Raw genomic sequence first — 18571 nt, forward strand, 5'->3', positions numbered from 1 at the left:
CTAAAAAAGGATAAAAACTCGTATTCATTGTTACTCACAACCATTGTAATTAGCAAGCTTTCTTTCACATTAAGGCGCAGATTCGAAGACTCCCGTGAAAACTCTTCAAAATATCCTCAGTTCGACGAACTTGAAAAATTTCTTCACGCTGAATGCTCTCAGCTGGACAACTATACTACAAGATCAAACTCCGATTCCCACGCAAAAAATTCTCAAAAAAAATCAGGAAACTCACGGAACTTTGTAGCCACTGAAAATACTGTCCATCAGGAGAGTTCAAAAAGAAAAGAATCAAGATCAAAAAATCAAGAGAAAAACATAGATCCAAGTTGTAACCTGTGCAAAAATCCACATGCTATTTATCCATGTGAGAAGTTCCATGCTTTAACAGTCAAAGGTCGACAAGAAAAAATCCAAGAATTCAAACGATGTCCAAATTGCCTATCGATATCACACGAAAATACACAGGAATGCAAAAGCAAATGCAGGTGTCAGGTTTGCTCTGAAAAGCACCACACATTATTACATCAGCCTCAAGGAAGTTTTTTGTCAACTTCGGATGATTCTTCCGGAAATGTGAACTTAGCATCAAAAAATGGAAATCAACTGACAATAAAAGAAACAACTATCCTTGGAACAGCTATTGTAAATATCAAATCAGCTAATGGCAAATTTTCACCCGTTCGAGCTGTCATTGATTCGGCGGCAATGTCATCATTCATTACCTTAAAATGTGCTAGTCAGCTAGGATTGAAATTCAACAAAGTTGAGATGCAGGTATCAGGTTTGGGTGATGAAGAGCTCAAATGCTGGGGAGACCTTAACTTAACCATTAAACCTCTCCATTGCTCAAGACCTGAGTTAACAACCAAGGTTGAAATTCTAACTAATGTGTTGGCATGGTGTCTCCGTTTTATACATAATTCACGCAAAGGCCCTTCTAAAATTATGGGAGACATCAATGTCGAAGAACGTAAAATAGCTATTCAACGCACAGTTATGATGATCCAGAGGGAATATTTTGCCAAAGATATCATGAACATAAAAAAGGGCAAGACCTGCTCCAATCAACTAGCCAGTCTCAACCCCTTTATCGATGAACTGGGCATCCTCAGGGTGGGGGGTAGATTAAAAAACTCAAATCTATCTCTTGAATCAAAACACCACTCTCATTATTAAAAGGCAGTAAATACTAAACAGTGGAAGGGAAAAAGATGCCCCGAGGACCTCTAAGGGTACCGGGTTATGTATAGTTATTAGTTTAATTGTTGTTCAGTTTCGAATAATAATAATATTAATTCTGTCCATTTTTTCTAGATTTCGAACAATATTTTGGCTTGTGGCTCGATTTTTTAAACAATAACAATGTTTGATACAGCTTAGTCAACCAAATTTGACAGTAAAATGTGTTTCAAATTTTTGTATTTTATAAGTGCATTTAGATATTGCATGTACTTTTCCTGTTGAATAGTTTTGTACTTTAGTCAATTTTTTCTAGTTTTACGTGTATTTATGAATAAGGCAGCAAAGACAGTACCTACTTTATCACTCTCAATTGGAGTAGCCATGATGGAGATCATGGACTCCAATTCTTGGAAACGGATGAAGAACTGAAAATAGAGGATGTGACCATTGATATGATTACAACAGTCTTCCTCGAATATAGAAACCTCATCCCTGCGACTCAGACTACATTCGTGGGCTGCTCTGCAAGTCATTATTGCTTGCCGCAGGAATATTTTTCACTCTCATAGGAAAGGATTTAAACAACTAGAATTTGAGCCAGTGGATGGAGCATAGACGAGATTCGTTTGCGGCACAATTAATGTTACTATCCGATGATCAAAAGCTACCTCATCTCCAACCAACAATTAGAGTCTCTAGATCATTTTATCACGAGGTCAGATCCTTTTGAAGATTTCGTGGACAATTTTTCAGCAAATTTAATCTACTGACGAGATGTGTGTATGTATAGTGGCTAAGTGTGGCTACTTGTGAACAAATCTTATATTTCTATTAAGTAAAACTCATAAAAAGTGCGTATTTAGTCATAGTTTTGTCCTTAACTTCGTCTTACTACTGGAACAAAAGCTCATTTAGCACTTTTTATATAGTTCATCTTTCTACAGATTTTCACATCATAAGTTTCTTTGGTCCCAAATAATATTAACTTTCACAATAACTTGATATGCCAGAAGTCACGAAACAGCTTAGAAAATACAATGTGATATGGGTTCGATTGTTTGAGTCTGTGGACAAGATTTGGCATTCAAATACTATTCCCTTTCTACTGAGATCCTTAGTGTGAACAGTTGCAAAATGGAAAAAATTAATCATGGACAATCAGTTTAAAAATACATAAGAAGCATCTGCCTTGAGATTGACAGCCCAACAAAACTGCTAAAAAAATCTTCTATTGCCTTTGATTCTCTGAATAAAAGAAGATACCTATATTTGACCTCTCCTTGTAACATTCAGGGCTTCGTCCAAAAGCAGTTCATCAACAAATGCGGAAGGTATAGAACATCAGTAATAGGACATACACCTTTTGTTGGTGTAGAATCCACCATTACGAAGAGGAGGATGGAAAATTTTCCCACTTCTCCAGAATCGTTCCAAAAACTGGAACATAAAATGCTGACAAGCTCCTGAGGGAAACTTGGAATGAGAAGCCATTTTTTCAAGAGTGTCAAACAAGAATAAATGACTCTTTCACAAATGTAATTTATCAGGGGGGAAAGAGCGAACAATTCCTCAAAACCCCAAGCGTCATCTTACTTGACACTACTCAAAGATTAGGCTGGCTTTGCTTTATTTGTGCCAGTTATTAACAGAAATAGCTCTTCTTGCCTTTTTGCTCTAGTGTCCTGAAAATTATTACCCCTCGTGACATTGTAAAAATGACAAAAGCATATGAAACCTATCAATTTCATAGCATACAAGTTGTAATTTTTCATATTCTCTTCCTTGCTCATGGCACTCATTATGCGGGCTTCAATGCAGTCTATTCTCCTTTTGAGCCGTTTGTAGCACTCCCACCAATGGAGCAAGACAAACAACACTCTAATGCCTGTGTGGCTGGACGGTGCAAATCAACGCATTACTCAAGCATCGACGAATAGTGGGAAACAATTTCAATGCTACCCATTTGTTGGCCAACACAACATTGACGGTAGATTATTGTAATAACATGAATTTCCAGACAAATTTACAAGGAATTCCTTACTTCATCAGTCAAATTAACTATTCCAGTAGGAGGTGAAATGTTCCTCAATTAGAGTAATTCCAACCTCATACGATTATGCCTGAAAAAAACAGGCCTTAGAAATTTACAAAAAGAAGTGTTAACAACATAATTTGTAGCTATCATGAATTAATGCCACCTTACAACCCTTGGCATATGAGTCAACATTCATAAATCTTTCTTCCTGAGCCACAGAGCAAAGGAATGCATGAACTTCTAAATTATTTGTTATACCGATGATGGATTGTTCTGCTTATTGGAACGAAGTCGAGCAAGGCCAGATCTTTCCTCTTCTTCATCACTGGTGTAAGATGACATGCCTGCGACAGCGCCCCGTGATGATGTTGCTTGCATTAGCTCCTGATCAGGGGCATTTCTGTTTTCATACAGGAGAATATTCAACGTTTCCTCGTAGATTCGTGCCTCAGGGAATTCAACCTAGGAGAAAGATAAAAAAGAATCATTTTAATTAAACGTACCGAGACAAGTATGAAACTTGGTGAATCCTGATATAAACAATGAACAGAAAGAGGTAAATCCCACTTAAAAAGTACAGGGTGTCTAGTATTTTTTAATCTTGAAAAATCCTGATATTTTCCTGATATTTTATAAAATATTCCTATTTTTTTCATTTTGGAATTTCCTGATATTTTCCTGCTTTTTCTTGTAAAAACTACATTTATTGCATAAATGCATGCGGAAACTAAGTTTTCTGATGAAGTTCTTATGATTAGAAACTGGTATAAATACAGTATAAAATAAGTATAAAATACAAGCGCTGACGATGGACGGAAAATTTTGATTTCGCAAAGATGGCGACACTGCAATGAGGCCTTCACTATACGACACAAGGGATACGGGTGAGAAATTATCAGAAATAAAGACGGCGTGACAACTCCTGGCACGGTAGGCAAAAAGCAGTAAGACTTTTCTGCTGAGGAGATTTGCGTGAGAAAAACTCCTGATAAAGCGTCCAATTTTTCCGATTTTCCTGATCGGCCATAATTCCTGATATTTTCCGGTTTTTCCTGATGATAGACACCCTGAAGTAGATGCTCAGCAACTGAGAAATCACAAAGGTGCAGAAAATTGTCTCCTCTCAACATTTTGCAGGATCCTGAAGAAAAGCTTTCAGATTTTTTCAATCCAAAGGGGGTGGACCCAAAAAAACAAACATTGGAACAAAAACTAGACAAAATGACCGAAAAAGTGAAGTACTACTCAAAGTTTAAAACAAAAAAAGCTTGAAAGATTCTCTCCCTTCTCTAGAATTCTGGAATAGAATACACATTTTCTAAATAACAAGAAAAAAAAAGTCAGAGTTGTATAATCAGTTTTATCATAAAAATATGACATTTTATTAACATACCAGTTTCAAAATTGCCAGAATTTAAACAAAAATTGAACACAAATTAACATGAAAAATTTTAAGTTTTTAATTTTTATTTTAATTTTGCAAAAACTTGCAAAATGTTGCAAAACAAAACAGGAGACTCTTTGTTTGAACAACAAATTGTGTGTTGTGTTGTTGTCTCTAGTTTTGAACAATTTACAAATGGTTTGATAAAAATTTAAGATGAGGACCAGTTAGTTAATTTGATGTAAGGTTTCAGGTTTGCGAATTCTAGAATTTGACGGACATTTGAATAGCATCCGATGAAAATCAAGCATAATCTTGAACATTATCGGCAGCAAAAAATTTAAAATCACACTTGCACAAAAACACATGCTAGTAATATGTGTACAGAGGGCAAACAAAACCATATTCTGTGCCTAATATTCTGCAATCAACTTGCTGCCTTTCCCTTGTTGTGATAAACATGTATATGTCCCTCTAATTGAAATATTGGATGTGCTTACTTTGGTGTGTTTCTTATCCGTAGCGTATACAATTGAAGTGCAACAAACTTCAGATACTTTTTTACAGTGACCATAGAAGCTCCAGCAACAAATTTCACTCGAGCCAATGACATCCTTTATAAAAAGAACTCGTCCACTGAATCTTAAGGAAAGCTTGTCAAAAAGCTCAATGTTTTTCAGTAAGTTGTCGTCTGACGCTCTGAAATTAGAATGAATTGATTAATTAGATTTAAATAGTGAATAATGGTGAAAGTAATACAAGCTGATGTTTTGTAATTAGGTACATAAATACACCTTTTCTGCTTTCCAACTGAATTTGAATACGTTTGCAGCAAAAAAATCTATCTTTTGGTAGAGTCCCTTCATTGATAGACTCCTTTTGCATAAGTGCATAAATGTTCCCATTTGAGCTTTCATTTACGCTGATCAAGTAGAACTGCTCAGTAAACAAGGGATCATTAGAAACAGAGCACTTCAGGCGCAAGGGCAAGTCTGTCGCATAAGATGACCATCAAACTGAAGGCAGCAACCAACGATCGATCAAAGGAACTTGATCAGATGTTCTTTAACTGATGACTAGGGTGCCTTGAGTCGTCGGTATGCATGAAGGACTTTGGCGCCTAACGTGCTGTACCCAAATAAATTTATCAGTGAAAGGAAGTAAAACTCATTTACCAGGGTGACAAATAATCTTAGTTTTAAAACTGCTCTACCTTCTCAGGCGCTTTGAACTAAAAATTCCCTAACTTTTCAGTGTTTTTCTTTTTGCTAAGGTATGTCATAAAATTCTTTCCACCTAAAAAATTGTAAGCGGAAAGTCTCTTCTAAGTAATTGAAAAAATACAACGTTTTGACTGGAGGGAAAAATTTCAAAGTTTTGTGGCGAAATTCCTTGACTTTTCAGGATCCGGCAAAATTTCCATGTTTTCCCTCACTTTTCAAGAACTTGTCTCTCTGATCTATTTAAGACGTGACTTTGATTGCTCTTTCATTTTAGCGAGGGACCTGTGTAGAGTACCTATGCAGCTGTATTGTGTTAAAAATGAATAAGAAAAAATTAAAACCGTAAAATGCAACAATCATTAAGCTTAATTTAAATTGGTATTTAATTAAGATTCGTTTGGAGACCCGCACAAGATAATTGATCAAATAAAAATTGTTAAACTCACTTGCACGTAAAAATGTTTGCGTGCAAGTGAGTTTTACAATTTTTATTTGGTATTTAATCATTTTTTTTTGTCCTCGTCAAACGATCTTTTTACCAGAATACTGTCAACTATTCAAAAAAAAGCTCATTTTTCAAACTTAATCCCCTGATAAGAAGGTAATGTGTGTCTTTCTGCACCCATCTCTTGCAACTGAGTGTATAAAATATTGCAAGTACCAGTTATAAAATCTCCACGACCAATGAAGATAAAATTTAAAAAAAAGAAAAAATTTTTTTTGAAGAACTCCTTTGCTAATGACTTCAGTTTACTGCTTTGCAAATAACACTAATGTTTGTCTAAACATCTGGAAATATCTGAGTAGATGGGTGCCTCTAAAAATCTTTTAAACATGGAATGTACAATTTTGAACATGTAGTATTGAGAGGTTGGTATAGAAGAAAACTAATGTCATTTGTAACTAAGTGGAAGGATATGAAAAAATGAGTAAATTTGAGGAGAATCTATATCACCAATGGACAGTAAAGGATCAATTTTTCATTCCTACCTATTTCATTAAGACTGTTGTTACAAACTTTAAGGTGATTCGTCAAGCTCAAAAGAAGTGGTCGAACTGGCATGCGATATATTGCCTCTTTGAGATAAAAAATCTCGGCAGATTTTGAATTTTTAGCAAAACACAGGACGACAGCCCCTGCGCATAAGCCTAAAGAATCATTTTAAACGCAAAAATTGGCAAAATTCAGAGAAATGAAAGCAGAATAGTGTTTGGAAAAAAAACCTTGCATTTGATACAATCATCGATAGCTGAATTGAATGCGAGGTTTTTTTCCAAACACTATTCTGCTTTTATTTCTCTGTTTGCCGATTTATTAGTTTAGAATGCTTCTTTAGGCTCATAGGAAGGGGCTATTGTCCTTTGTTTAGCTAAAAATTCAAAATCTGCCGAGATTTTTGACCGATTGATACGTTATATTGCATGCCAGTTCGACCACGTCACTTGAGCTTGACGAATCACCTTAACCAAACGATCTCATTCAAATTCATGGAAGATTGGTTAGAGCTTTAAATTTAAAAGAAAAAGTACAGAAAATTTACTCACGTGGTGTATGAGTACTTATTGTTGTGGCGATTAATCAGTAATTTCACGACTGGCTGAAAAAAGGAAAACAAAGAAAATTATAAGAAAAAAAATTATTTAATTATCGTCACAAGACAAGCATAATGTATCTTTTATCGACGATTAAGTACAATTTTTGTTACATTCAGCAAAAGTTAACACAAGTAACACTTACTTTGAGGGTAGAGTTGATTAAAATCTGTTCTTCTCGAAGGGATGTAATCAGCGGCACACGACAAATTGGTTCCGCCTCCCTTTCAAGTTTTTTTAGTGCTTGGTCGCATGATTCAGATAATTCAGAAATGCAGTAGTACTTTGCTTCAGCCATCAGCTCAGCCATTTCTTTGACAGTGTCAGGAAGAGGCACAACTCCGTCACGTAAAAAGTTTAAAATTGCTCCAAAATGTTTGCCAGAACGATCAATTAAAATCCAACCTGAAAATTAAAGATGATGAGAAGTTATATATCTATCAATAACCTGGGTATTGAAGGAAAATAAGAATCAAACACTTTGAAAAAAGAGGGACATTTTTAAGATGCAAAAAAAAAATCACCAGAAATTACTGCTTATGATTTAAAGAGAGAAAAAAGGAAAACTTCGATTCAGCGGAGATTTCAATTTTCTAAGTATGTACCTTAAGTCCAACTTTCCTTGGTTATTTTCTGATTTATAAAGAGAGCTTATTCTCTGTGAACAAATTACAAGAAGAATCAATTGTGAAAACTCCAACAGGGCAGGAAATTGGAGACTGCAGAGTGATATAATCTTGGAAACCATTATTTGAAATATGGGTGCTTCATTTCTGACCTCTGCTACTGTAAGTACCTATACATATAAAATTGAAAAATTTAACCAGTGGATTTCCCCGAAAAGTTCGGAAGATTTTTTCTGGACAAGTCTTCTAGCACAGAATGATAGAAATTTTCGATAGATTTCTTACCTAATTGTGTTGGAATTGGTAGATGATCTTGGGGGTCAATTTCTGACAGTTTCAGCTTCAACACAATAGAATGGTTGCATTACTACTGTACCGCGCGAAGGAAGAACACCAAAGGAACAATCGAGAGCTGCCAAATTTCCTTCATTAGAATGTTCATTCTTTAGGAAGATATGAATATTTTTCCTTGGAATTTTCAGGGACTTTAGGTGAAATTGCAAACAAAATTATCTGAAAAATTGGAAGGAAAATATTTATTTCTTTACCAGGAATATTGTGTCTTATCGAAAGAAATTTGGCAACGCCTGATGGCGCATACAGCGCTTTTCCTTGGCACGGCTGAACTGCATACATGAAGCAGCACTCTAGATACTTATTTACCTCTCTTAAACAGCTCCACTTCTCAGATTACATTTATTTGTGTACAACTTTCTGAGTGAGAAAATGCAGCATTCACCACATGAAGACTAGGAATTTTAGGTCTATTTTAAAGTATGACTTGCAATTGCTTCCTATGTAACGGGGTCTTACCCTACTGGAGGGAAACGGCACATATGCGTGAGAACGAGTCATTACGGTGCAGCAATTAGGACATATTTCCAACTGTACCCCGAGTTGAAAAAGATAATCAGACCTTGGAATCTCCATGATTATTAGGTCATTTTCAATGTTCCCATCAAGTCCAAAGAGAAGTTGACAGCTGCTCATGACCCACAGGATTCAATATCAAAACAGAATTCAGGGGAGAATTGAAAATCCTTAATAAACTATCTGTCAAAGCTGCAGAAAAGGAATAATAAGGATTCAAGATGAACTTGGTCCAATCCTTACAAAAGTAACATCTTCCAGCTAAAAAGGGCAAGGAGAAGATCCTTACCTTCTGAGTCAGTCAACACTTCCATCCGCCCACTAAACATAGCTCTGAGCATGGTGTCATGTTTGGTGAGTGTTCCGATAGTTGTATAGTGTAAAGAGCCACCAACATTCAATTTAACGTATTGAGATGGATTACCTATAATGTAGTTTTTGTGATCACCTGACATTCTAAGCCAGGCGCACAATTACAGGCAACTTCCGATGTTACCTCTGAAAACTTGAGACGCTTAACAAGAATAATATGAATGTAAACTGCTCAACTATACCAAATAATTGAATTCGCTGTCAAAATGAAACAATCCTGGGCACTTGATCAAATAGGAGACACTATGAACAGCTGGAATCAGATACTTCAGTTGAAGATTTCAGAACAAGAGATGATTGTCATGAATGATCTGAAACTGTTTCAGGTTATGTTTTTGGAATGAGCATTACGTACCAAAACATTTTGCTGTTGCCAAAATATTTTAAAAACTTAAAATTTTACCCCCTTTTAATTACTTGGAAGCCTTTATTTAGGTCTAAGTTCGATGAAGCACCCATAAAAATAATGAGTTATCTCACTTTAAATTTTCTCATAGTCAAAATTTGAGTTTTCCTCGATTAAATTGAGAAATTGTGCTTTATAATCAGTAGTAATATTTGGCGCTTTTACAAGGTAGAACTTGGCAAAACATAACCATAACCAAACTTTTGTGCCGGATGCAGAAGTGATAATCCCATGTGGGTCGATGACTTTCAAAGTTCAAACTTTAGTCTTATCACTTTTTAAGGCTTCCTTTCCTCCCTCTTCGGGCGTCAGTTCGAACCTCCATTCTATTTTCTACTCCTAAGTTGTTTGTTAGTGATTAATTTGTTGTTTTACTTCAGTCAAAGATATTTTTACAATGGAGAAACTTGTTGAGCAAATTTCTACAGAAATGCACTCATCGTTTCTTCGAGACATGCAGGTATTTACCTCCTCTAAGTATTTTTAATCTTTCCTCTTTCTTCTATCCAGGACCAATTCTAAGTATTAGTCACCAAGGACACACAAGAGAGAAAAAGTTGGATGGAGAGGAACAGACGGCAAAGGGTTTATATTAATCGTCTAGGAGATGAATCAAATTTTTCCTGACTTATTCATCACGAGCAGGATCCATCTCTTGCTGTATATACTACACTATTTTGTTCCATTGGTGATCCTAGTCGTTGGCTTAAACATTCAGCTGCCAAGAATGTATGCCTGTAGACACTTATGCGGCAATACTCATCAGTGCGGTATTCAAGCTGCGACAGGAACACGGTGGCTTCACTAATTATTGTGAAGAGGATGAAATAAAGCAAGACTCCCACAGTATCATGCATATCTGTACTGCAGCCGTACATTCATTCTTTTTACATTTTAAGAATGATGCAACTCTTTCCTACATTATCCATGATTCCTGGCAATGTACCTACACTGAAAAAAAAAAGGATGCTGCCTTAACATTCTGGATGCAAAACAGTGTACTGAAACTCACAAAATGCTGAGTAAACCGTCATAGCAGTTACTATGGCAATGTCAAGGTATGAAGCTAACTGTTTTGGCGGTAAACTCAGTGTTTTGTGAGTTGTTGCACACTTTTTTACATCCAGAATGTTACGTCAGCATCCTTTGTTTTTCCGGTGTACTTAGTTGATCATTTTAAGTAAGCATGATAGTTCAACCTGGCCCTCAATTTCTTCTGTCAACTTATAAGAGTTCAATTTATTTATTTTTGCCAGAATTTGAAATTTTCTAATAGGTTACCTGAGAGATCCAGATTCTTTTTTTCTCTTCAAATTTGCCCATCCTTTTACGTTCTGTTTGGAACTTATTGGTTTATCTCTGGTTATGTTACAAATGAAACACCACTTAAATGGAAGGTTCTGGTCTTGAAGTAATTTTTTAAGTAAGTTGAACCACTGCGAGGGTACCTTGAAACACTTATAATCTTACTATCAATTTATTCAGACATTCATATTTCACCCCTGTTTCAGGCTAAAATGCATCTGTGTGCAGCAAAGTGCTGCCAGGACAAAAGCAATACATACGAAGATACTCAGAGGTGTGTGCAACTTTGCTCGGAGCCACTGAATAATGTCAAAAGATTTGTTGAAGCTGAGTTCAAGACATTTCAGGTGTGTTAAAATTGATAAATCTCAAAGTTGACAATAATGTTTGTTGTTGTTGAATAGCCTAACTTGCAAAGTTTATAGGTACCTAATTTGTCATTTTTCAGGATTACCTTTTCTTTTTTGAAAAGGTATTAGTCAACCTTATTGTCTGAAGTTTTGCAGAATATTCTTTCAACAAGGAAGGAAACTCTCGATCAACAAGAAATTATGTTGATTAAGTAGTTTTCCATTTAAAAAATAAAGTATGATTGGAAGTATGCAATGCCAGATAAAGAGATGCATAGTTCCCGAGTTTATCCATTGATTTATGTAAGTTTCTCCTTCTTTGTTGAATGAAAAGTTGTCCGACTTCAAAGAAAGTGTAGTAAGTAAGTAGCGAGAGCAGAAGCTTCTCCACTCTATAAGACCAATACTGGACATGAATTTTACTTCACCAAGAGAACAAAATTAAAAAATAAATACATACAATACCATAGACTTCGAATGATTTATTTCAGATCATAAATTATGATTTTTGAAGATCTATGTTTGCAACTCGGTTCATCTTTTATCTCTGTGTTTTCTGAAGCAAGAACTCAACTCAAAATTTTCCATTTTTTCCCCTCAAGGAAAATACCCCAGTAGTAGTTTTAATCATCTTAGGTGTTTTTCAATTTCTTTAGAGCCAAGCAGATTCTTTTTTTTTTTTTAACTAAATATACTGCTCTTTTCTTTCAGAATCGAGTTGACAGATGTCTCATGGACTGCAATGATTCAATACAAGATTCTATGGGACCAGATCCATCACCTGCTGAAGTTAGTTTGGTCGTTCTTATTATTTATTTATTTATTATTTATTTTATTTTGCAGTCGGTACATTTATTCCCTTTAAGGTATCGTACAAGTTAGATTACAAGACAATAGCACTACAAGTTAATAATTGTTTCTAACAATCAATTGAAACAAAAAATGCATTCAAGAATTTATCAAAAATGCTTTTAAGAAATAATTTAATTTAGGCAATGTAAGAGCAAAAATATGAAAATGACTGAAGCGATGGATTGAGGCCAGAGATTTGAAAGGTCGTCAACATGGTAGAAGTCCTAACTTCTGGTGAAACTTACTTGTGTAGCATGGTGCATTCATTGGAAATTTCCAGTTTTAACTTAAAAGTGAAAAATGAGCATTTTTCATGTATGCAATGCTGTTGGATTAACCAAAATCCACTGGAATCATAAGTATTGGACCTAAAATTTATTTCAGTATATTTTACCATTGAATATTTTTTCATCGTGCTTAATCTTTTTCCAAAATTGGGAATCCACATTCTCCTGAAAAAAAAAGGTTTATGTCAGCATGGGCCCTCTTACTGGAGAATGTCTTAATCCTCAACTGAAAAATATCACATCTAACTTGCCTCTTCGCACAAAAATTTTAAAAAAAAAAAACCTTGGCACCTTTGACTATTTCACTAACACTGTTGTCCTGCCATCTATGCCCTTCTTTAAATTTTTACACCTTTTGTTTTACAGATTCAGACCCACGTGAAAGCATTTGAAAAGTGCGCTGAAAAGTGTTTAGAAAGTCATGCAGGCTTAGTGCCAAAGTTTCTAGAAAAAGTGAAGCAATATGCCAAAAATTACAACTAGTAGTCTTTCCAAAAGTTAATTTCGTATTCACCATTTAGGTAAGTTTTTCCATATTAATACAAGTAATGTGTCCTCCTAAGTAGGTTCCTCTCTCTAAGCAAGAGAATCTGCAAGAGGAACTAATTTTTGATGGCTAGAAAGAAAATGGTGTGCTCGTCTTCATGTGGATTCCCACAACTCTCCACTGACTATTATAAAATAAAATAATTGCAGTGTATTCCGAGCAAGCAGCAAATTTACAATCAGGATACTGCGAAAACAGCTCCCTTTATTTTTGTTTCTTGCCAATCTGAATAAAATTGACTCAAATGTATGGAGGAAAATTGGTCTTAAAATCAAAGTAAAAGAATTTCTCAACACACTCATTGAATTTGTCTCTTGTTGATCTGAATTAGTAAAATAAGCATTCAGAGAAAAATTAATAGGAAAATTAAGATAAAAATGGAAAGTTCATGTAAAATGAAATTTTACTTTTCAGAAAAATGAAATTCTATGTGAATTCGAAACTTTTGCATTCCTGCACAGCTGTATTTTGGTATAGGTATTTTTGGTTACTAAATCTGAAACTAACATCCATCATTCACAATCGCATGCACCTTTTAAGTGCGCCGTTCTCAGAACGGGTCGCTTTTTACAATCGGTGTGCAGGGACTATTCTATGGGCATCCTTTACCATTGACCAGAATAGGGATTTTGATCAAATCACATCCTTCTCAGCGTGGTGACTTCAGAAGTATCATTTAAACCCATTTTTTTTTATGTCTATGGCTTGATAAGTACATTCGCAAGTGTTAGCAGTTTATTCGTAATGTGTGAAGCCTAAGTTCTCTATCTAAATTATTTTAATATGTTCCTTTTAATCAATGCGTTTGAATTTCGTGGTGCATGATCAGGTGAAGTCATTCCATGTTCGATTTGGTGTTTGACCCTGGTTTGACATACCAACCTTTCCTCTATGTCATGTAGACAAAACAAAATAGGTTTTGTCAATGAAATATCTGGAAACTTTCAAAAAGTGATATACGGAGTGGAAATTAAATATCAAATGAGAGGAAATGAAATCGTTTCTACTTTGTCATTTTATCCAGTGCATTTTCCAAATGATTGTTGTGGCCTTTTTTTGGTGTCTTGTTATTTGTGCGAATGACCAGCATGAATTGAAAACTTATAAAAAGCTATGGTTGGAGTCCGGTTAAAAAAATCAGATGAGAGGAGATGTAAAATCGTCTACATTTCATCATTTTATCTGTGCGAATAGCATGAGCAATTTTAAAGTTGTGCCTTGAATAATATGTGACTACCGAATGTTTGCTCGGCTGCACTTACTCCTTTGAATTCATGAGGTAAGGAGATTTTTACTGAACCAAAGTTGACAACATGTCAAGTAATTCTGTGGCGCTGGGCTTGAAAGGCAATAGATCAGTTACTGCCAATCGGTGGTACTAGTAGAATGCAATATTTCAAAACATCGAACATTGTTTATGGACAATACTTATCACCTGGTCACAAGGTGCTACGATTACTAAGAGACACATTCCTCATTCCTACTGTCTCGATAAACCAGATATGGGATTCATTTGAAAGCATATAAGGATTGTAAAATTGCAGAAACACGTATCTCAATTACGGGATATGTGTGTTACCACAGCTTCACCGTTGATAAAGGAGCTAACTGAAGAGATGATTGACGATAAATGTGTTTTCAAGTAACTCAATCTGGAACTCAAAGCTGGAGGTAGTCACCTTCAGAAGCATATCGTTTAATCCAAGAGCCGCCAGAAGCTACTGAAGATGTCTACCAAATAGATCCTTTATTTTCATTAAAACTTATGGGCAGTGACCAGGTGAGTAACGTAGAAACACTGCATTCTACTTATTACCTACATACACTCCTGGTGGTTTATTGTTGAAATTTGGTGTTTGTCGACAAAAATAGTCAAATAGGGTGAATGAAGTACTAGGTGATTGGTTGACTGTGTCCATGGACATCCTTATCTTTGCAATGTTGTGTGGAATCAATGACAATACAAGCACATCTTGAGTTGCTGATTGCTTATTGGAAACGTAGCCAGAAAAGCGATGATATTTAATAGTACATTCTATCACAAGAAAGTATTCTGCAAGTCAGTGATTAATTTTTTCAAAAATTATTACAGTTATACTTCCAGAAACAGATAAAAAATAATCTACTTTTCAGAGGTTGCGTTAACAAAAGCGCTTTAAAATACTCCATGGTATCCTGAAACGGTTTGAATGGTCAACAAACATTTCTATGAGTACACCCTATCACGAGAAAGTACTCTGCAAGTAGATGATTAATTTATCCAAAAATATTACAGTTCTACTTCCGAAAACGGATCAAAAATAATCTACTTTTTAGAGGTTGCGTTAAAAAAAGCTGTTTTAAAACACTCCGTGGCATTTTGAATCGGTTCGAAAGGTCAACAAATACTTTCATAAGCACACTCTTATCACGAGAAAGTATTCTGCAAGTCGATCAGTCAATCAGATGCAGTCCTCACAACCAAGAGGAAAAATGCACGCTTTATACAACACTGGGGTGTTGTAGGTTAACCGCTTGTTTTTTTCTTTCATTTCATCTCTTCTGGAAAAGCGCATTTTTCCGGGATAACTTTGATCTTCTCGGAAATCCCGTATTATATTGAAAACCAGATCGAATTTTCGAATTTAGCACTAGAATACTTAACCAATCATTATTTAATGGTCCTTGCCTCATACAGCTGTAAGAATCAGTATTGGGCCTGTAAATTAGTAGTTTATTTACATAATCGGTTATTGATTTATTTTTATTTAAAATATAAAATGATTTAAAATCTAATTGAAAATGAATGTCGCAGCAATACTATGAATGAAAAGGAATGAACGAATACCTCCAATTAAAGGAGCAAATCTGTAGCAAAAGACAATAGCTGTAGTGCTTTTTACTGAAGGCGTTGGGGAGGACAGGGAATTACGCCCTTTTAAGAACCAAAGAAACTTTGTTTTGAGAATGGTAGTGCCTTATTGCCTTATCAAGGGACAAAGATGAACGAGGAGAAGGAAAAAGGAAAGAAAGTAGCAATTAGGAGCTACTTCTGTCCCTTTGCACATGATCAGAGATTGGGGTGGGAGGCGGTATGGAGGAGAGATTAAAATGGATGAGGACGTGGAAGATTGAAAGGGAGGGGGGTGTACAAAATCCTATGATGGTTAGAGAGAGAAGTAACATCTCTATTCAGTGCGGAGAGGAATTCGGGTGGCCTCCTTGGCTCAAAACAATTGGTTCAAAACATAAACAAAAAAAAAAGTATGACCGCACAATTCCTGTTAAAATTCTGCCGGTTTTAGCTAAAATTTTCAGTTAAAAATGTGAAACAGTTTCTCAGTAAAAAATACGATTTACCGTACCGATTTACTCAGCGAGGCGGTCGACACGTAACACATATTAGCACCTACAAGACTGCATGAATACTTCACGCATTGCGTCAAACATAGTGCGGTCAGCAGCACTCAGCAGTCGACGTGAAACGCATAGCGCCTACAAGACTGCATGAATACTTCGCGCATTACGTCAAGAACAGTGCAGTCAGCGTGAAACGCATAGCGCCTTCTAGACTTCATGAATACTTCACGCATTGCGTCAAACACAGTGCGTTCGCGGCGGCGAGGCGGACGTTACAATTACTAAACCACATTTATGTTTGTTCTTGCATAATTTTTACGTTCATTTCTTACAAATGGAAGGCCTTGTCCACACAGAGATAGGTTTACGGAACTTAACTTTCGCGCAAAGTTCCGAGAACTTTTGCTAGTAGTGTTGATAGGGCTTTCGCAAAAAATGTGTCCAACACGAGTAAACGCGTGTTATGCAGCCCTCACCCTCCGGCACGTTCACTTGATGGTTTTTATTGATGTCTCAAAACGAATAAGAAGGAGGCGGCAAAATACAGGCGGCCCATGGGCGGAAAGTAGGTAAATCCGGCCCTGCGATTTACAAGTAAAAATTTCGGAACGTTGAAACGTAGTTGTATTCTTTCGCCTTGGAAACGACGATTTTACTGAGAGGAGTTTGGCAACATTGGAATTTCTATACGACGTTGTTCCTTAACATGGCAGGACGTCTTTTTAAGTCCACCATCATACGGAATCATTAACCAGCATTGCGTCAAGTTAGGCTTCGTTTGCTCGATCGTAAACACAATCCCGCGCGACAAACCGCAATTCGAGGAAGAGTCGAAATATTCTTATCCAATACCGCCATGCTTAGCAAAAACCGCCTATTTGCATTAGGTTTTCATCAGAGTTACACGATTGTTACTTATTGTCAAGTGGCTATTAGTTATACAGTACGTGGTTCTTATAGCCTTGGATTTAATGCAACGCACTGACGCGCCATTTTCTGAATTGAACCGGTTATTCGAAAGCCGAAAATTCATGAACTGTAGGAGTCGTGAGAAATTTGCGAGACGAAAGCTCATCAGTTTTTGTCGCTTAAAACACATGTAATGCTTGATTTTCACAGACGAGCGAAAACTGATTATTCCCGCCCAAACGTTAAGTTCTTACTTCCAACAATAATGAGGATCTCATGTTGATTTACACCGTAGATGACGTCATTTTCCATCGCAGTTCATTGAGATGATTTTGGTCCCTCTTAATAGAAGAGAACTAATTCGATTACAGTCTTGTAAAAATCGTTCATCTTTATTTTTATCTGCTAAAATGCCTGAAATAACAAATAGGTTTTGTTTTTGTTCCAAAAAATTCTTAATTCTAAAGGCAACGTCCAAATTGTATTAACATACGCACACACACACAACCATTCACCCTTAGTCATCTTCTCTCACTTACAAATCAATTTATTTCCCAATCGTGCATCAATTTTTGGAAATATTCGATTTTGCCCGGAAAAGACTGTTCGGAAAAATTCAAATTATCCGGATAATTCTAATGCGGTGGAATTTTTTGGGCATTTTCCCTGAACTCAACGCTAAGAAATACTGCAGAAGCAATTGAGTTACCTCTCAGAATAATGAAAGGGAAATATGTGTAACTGCATTATGGATGATTCTAAAAATTCAGACATACATCGAGTGAGACGAATTTCATTACGATTCAAAGAAAGTTTGCATTTTCTTAGCTGCCAGGAGCTTACAGCGCTCTGGTACTCAATGTCTTCATTATGATTGGATGAAATATCTTAGCTTAAATTGCTATCTTTGCAGAGAGAACAAACAGTTTTTAAGTTTTAAGAAAACGGAGTGACAAATAATGACACAGAATGACACATTTTGAATACCTCTGATAAAATTCAAAGACAGCTACGAGCAATCGTGCCTATCGTATCGTCTAAACGCTAATTGATGCAAAATATCTATCATGATGTCCTCTGTGGTCTAATTAAATTTGTCACTGACCTATTACTGAGGATTTGCTAAATTGAATCGTATAATAGTTTGCGGAAAACCTCAGATTCCTTCTGCAAATAGAAGCTATGTTGTTCCGTCCAACCGTCTGGAATCAACGAGAGACCTTGACCAATTATAGATGAGTTTGTTAATTCAAAGGAGGGGACAGGCTATAGGAATTTTTTTTTGCGA

General features: G+C 35.9%; 2 protein-coding genes across 2 annotated transcripts; one reads left to right on the forward strand and one right to left on the reverse strand.

The window, feature by feature from the left end:
• Nucleotides 1–582: 582 nt before the first annotated feature.
• Nucleotides 583–9609, reverse strand: LOC109040637 (BTB/POZ domain-containing adapter for CUL3-mediated RhoA degradation protein 3). Its single transcript, XM_019056614.2, has 5 exons — nucleotides 9206–9609; nucleotides 7566–7825; nucleotides 7373–7425; nucleotides 5105–5303; nucleotides 583–3682 (listed from the first exon to the last, which is right to left on the reverse strand). Exons 1-5 carry the CDS (start codon nucleotides 9369–9371, stop codon nucleotides 3473–3475), a joined length of 888 nt encoding a protein of 295 aa, XP_018912159.1. The 5' UTR covers nucleotides 9372–9609; the 3' UTR covers nucleotides 583–3472.
• A 539-nt stretch (nucleotides 9610–10148) lies between these two features.
• LOC109040648 (protein FAM136A) lies at nucleotides 10149–12971 on the forward strand. The gene is made up of 4 exons (XM_019056638.2): nucleotides 10149–10154; nucleotides 11206–11346; nucleotides 12061–12138; nucleotides 12855–12971. Exons 1-4 carry the CDS (start codon nucleotides 10149–10151, stop codon nucleotides 12969–12971), a joined length of 342 nt encoding a protein of 113 aa, XP_018912183.2.
• Nucleotides 12972–18571: the final 5600 nt, after the last annotated feature.

The sequence above is a fragment of the Bemisia tabaci genome, chromosome 8 (genome assembly GCF_918797505.1).
Source record: "Bemisia tabaci chromosome 8, PGI_BMITA_v3".
Lineage (NCBI taxonomy): Eukaryota > Metazoa > Arthropoda > Insecta > Hemiptera > Aleyrodidae > Bemisia > Bemisia tabaci.

Excerpts from the sequence above, each read along its gene's own strand:
- LOC109040637 (XM_019056614.2), bottom strand. The coding sequence starts at position 9,371 with ATGTCAGGTGATCACAAAAACTACATTATAGGTAATCCATCTCAATAC. Across the intron at positions 7,826-9,205 it reads AGTGTTGACTGACTCAGAAG|GTTGGATTTTAATTGATCGT; the intron begins GTAAGGATCTTC and ends TTTAATTTTCAG. Across the intron at positions 5,304-7,372 it reads AATAAGTACTCATACACCAC|AGCGTCAGACGACAACTTAC; the intron begins GTGAGTAAATTT and ends TTCTAATTTCAG.
- LOC109040648 (XM_019056638.2), top strand. Across the intron at positions 11,347-12,060 it reads CTGAGTTCAAGACATTTCAG|AATCGAGTTGACAGATGTCT; the intron begins GTGTGTTAAAAT and ends CTTTTCTTTCAG. Across the intron at positions 12,139-12,854 it reads CAGATCCATCACCTGCTGAA|ATTCAGACCCACGTGAAAGC; the intron begins GTTAGTTTGGTC and ends TTTGTTTTACAG.